A 2428-nucleotide genomic window follows, 5' to 3' on the forward strand; every position below is an offset into this window, starting at 1 on the left:
ATATATATATAATATATATATATATAAATATATATATATATAATTTTTTTTTTTAAACGCTTCAATTTTGAAGTAGAATATTTCGATTTTTAATCCCGCTCCGGGAGTTAAGTTTTAAAGCACATGTTCAGGACTATAAAACAAGCTTATTCTGTAAATTTCAAAAAATCTAAAGAAAATGATTTTTTCGGAGAACGTCCTTAATACTTGCAATGCTTGTGAATATCGTTTATCCTTGTTTAATATTTAATAAACAACAAGGAATAAAATGATTTCTGCGTTGCGGGCATTAAATGGAACGCATCTTCTGTTGACTTTCCAATGTCCTACACTCGAGAAACGAATTGTAGATTAATTTGAAAAAAAAAAACACAGTTTTTAAATAATGTTAATGATGCTTCGCGTCTTATCTTGTTGATTTGAGATATGATTGGACATGATATCAATGATGACGTCAACATAAAGTCGCGAAAGCGACAAATCTGGAGAATCCTCACGTTGTTGAAAGTTTTTGCATGAGGTTATGTGAGATTCTTGATTTTTACAAACAACAGGCGATCGACAGGAGATAACCTAACTAAGCTGGCGTGTCGTATGTCAAAAGGAGCACGGTGATTTCGACGAATTTTAAACACTAGAGTGAAAGAGAGATTATCTTCTGTTTTATTTTATTACGCAAGGTACGTAATACATTTCAAATATGTTCTCAGTCAGCCTAGCAGTTGATAGTTTAGACTGTGACTTGTTTCGACTCCGTGATGAATCTTTTGCTCGAAAATTTTGTTGATGTCTAGTTCGGTGAATTTTTTCATTAATCTTTTCTTCGTATAGTGTTACACGAAATCTTAATATATATGTTAAATATGTTTCAATATATTTGCTAATTAAATTTTGTCACTCGATAGCATCGGATAGGTTAGGAAATATGTCGAATAGATGACATCGAATAAATTAGGAAATATGTATACAACTGAGTATCCGGTAAAAGTGAAATTATGTTTTACTGATGACTGGAAAAATATAAAAAAAAAACAATTGTCGATTAGATAAAAAGAAATTAAATTTTTTTGATCGACTATTATTGTCTGGAAAGTTCGTGCCGATTTTGAAGGAAAATTGAAACGCAGAAGATTTAAATTTTAGTATACATTTATTAAATTTAAATCTTTTGCGGCATGAATTTTCCGGACAACCCAATATATTTTTTGATTTCGTGAATAGCATACTCACATAGCATGAAATTGTTACAATAGCATGAAACATAGCATGAAATTGTTACTCACATAGCATGAAATATTTCCAAAATGGTTCAATATAGATTTGAAATATATATTTCAAAAATTTTTTATAATATATTTCTGAAATATAAATTTGTCCGGGAAATTTGAGATTTTGAAATTTCTCTTTTTCTTACAATATATTTATACAATATTTCTGAAATATTTTATTGAAATATTTCATACTGTGTGGATATACATATATTTGTTATTTGTTATTTCAATAAGATGTAAGCATTTTTGTTTTAAATTATTTTATAAAATATATATATTATACCAGTTTGTCCTATAATAAGAATTCTATTTCTTGACTTCTTTATTTCAGAATATTTTTAGAATGGTGAAGAGCAAAGCACAAGAGAAAGTCGCAAAAATAAGAAATAAGCCTAAGACGAGCAAGAGAATGCAATTGCCAATCAAGCCTATCAATGTTATTATCATTGTGAGTCTGGCAATTGCCGTTTGGATCGGATACAAAGGATACCGCGAAACGAGAGTTAATACTCCATATAATGGAAAAAAGGCATGTATAATCTATCATCAAATAATTCCACACAACATACTTTATCTGATAGACATCATAGAAATGTCCTTAGAATGTATTAATTCAACAAGTTTTGAATGTCTTTAGAACATTCTTGAAGGAAGTGATGTTACTTTTAAGAGGCTTGTTCTTTTTCCATATTTTAAGATTGAATTTCTTACATGGTTCATTTTTCTTTCTTTTTTTTTTACATTGGAGAGAAAAAGACAAAAGATGAATCAAGAAATTCAATCCTGGAATATGAAAAAAGAACAGGTCTAATATCTTGTAAATGTAAATTTTAATGTTTATTTCTACCAATGTAGATTCAATCTTGGTTATTACTTATTCTTTTCCAATTTTTTAATTTCTTCTAATTTCTTCTAATTTTTTTCGAATTAGAAAAAGATGAAAAATAAGATTAATTAATTAAATAAAATTAAACCAAGATTAAACTTAATTTACATTGATAGAAATATAGATTTATTATAGATGCAGAATTATCAGTAATGTGTGACACAGGATGTAAAATATCAAATAACATTAGAGAATAGTTTCCAAAACTGCAGGATATATATATATATATATATATATATATATATATATATATATATATATATATTATTAT

General features: G+C 27.1%; 1 protein-coding gene across 1 annotated transcript in view; it reads left to right on the top strand.

Annotated features, from left to right (window-relative positions):
• Nucleotides 1-1614: 1614 nt before the first annotated feature.
• Nucleotides 1615-2428, top strand: part of LOC105621167 (mannosyl-oligosaccharide glucosidase GCS1) — a 3568-nt gene continuing 2754 nt past the window's right edge. The window contains exon 1 of the mRNA XM_012202640.1: nt 1615-1800. Coding sequence (XP_012058030.1) covers nt 1615-1800 — 186 coding nt within the window. The remainder of the gene's footprint in view (nt 1801-2428) is intronic.

The sequence above is a fragment of the Atta cephalotes genome, assembly GCF_000143395.1.
Source record: "Atta cephalotes unplaced genomic scaffold scaffold00002, whole genome shotgun sequence".
Taxonomy (NCBI): Eukaryota; Metazoa; Arthropoda; class Insecta; order Hymenoptera; family Formicidae; genus Atta; species Atta cephalotes.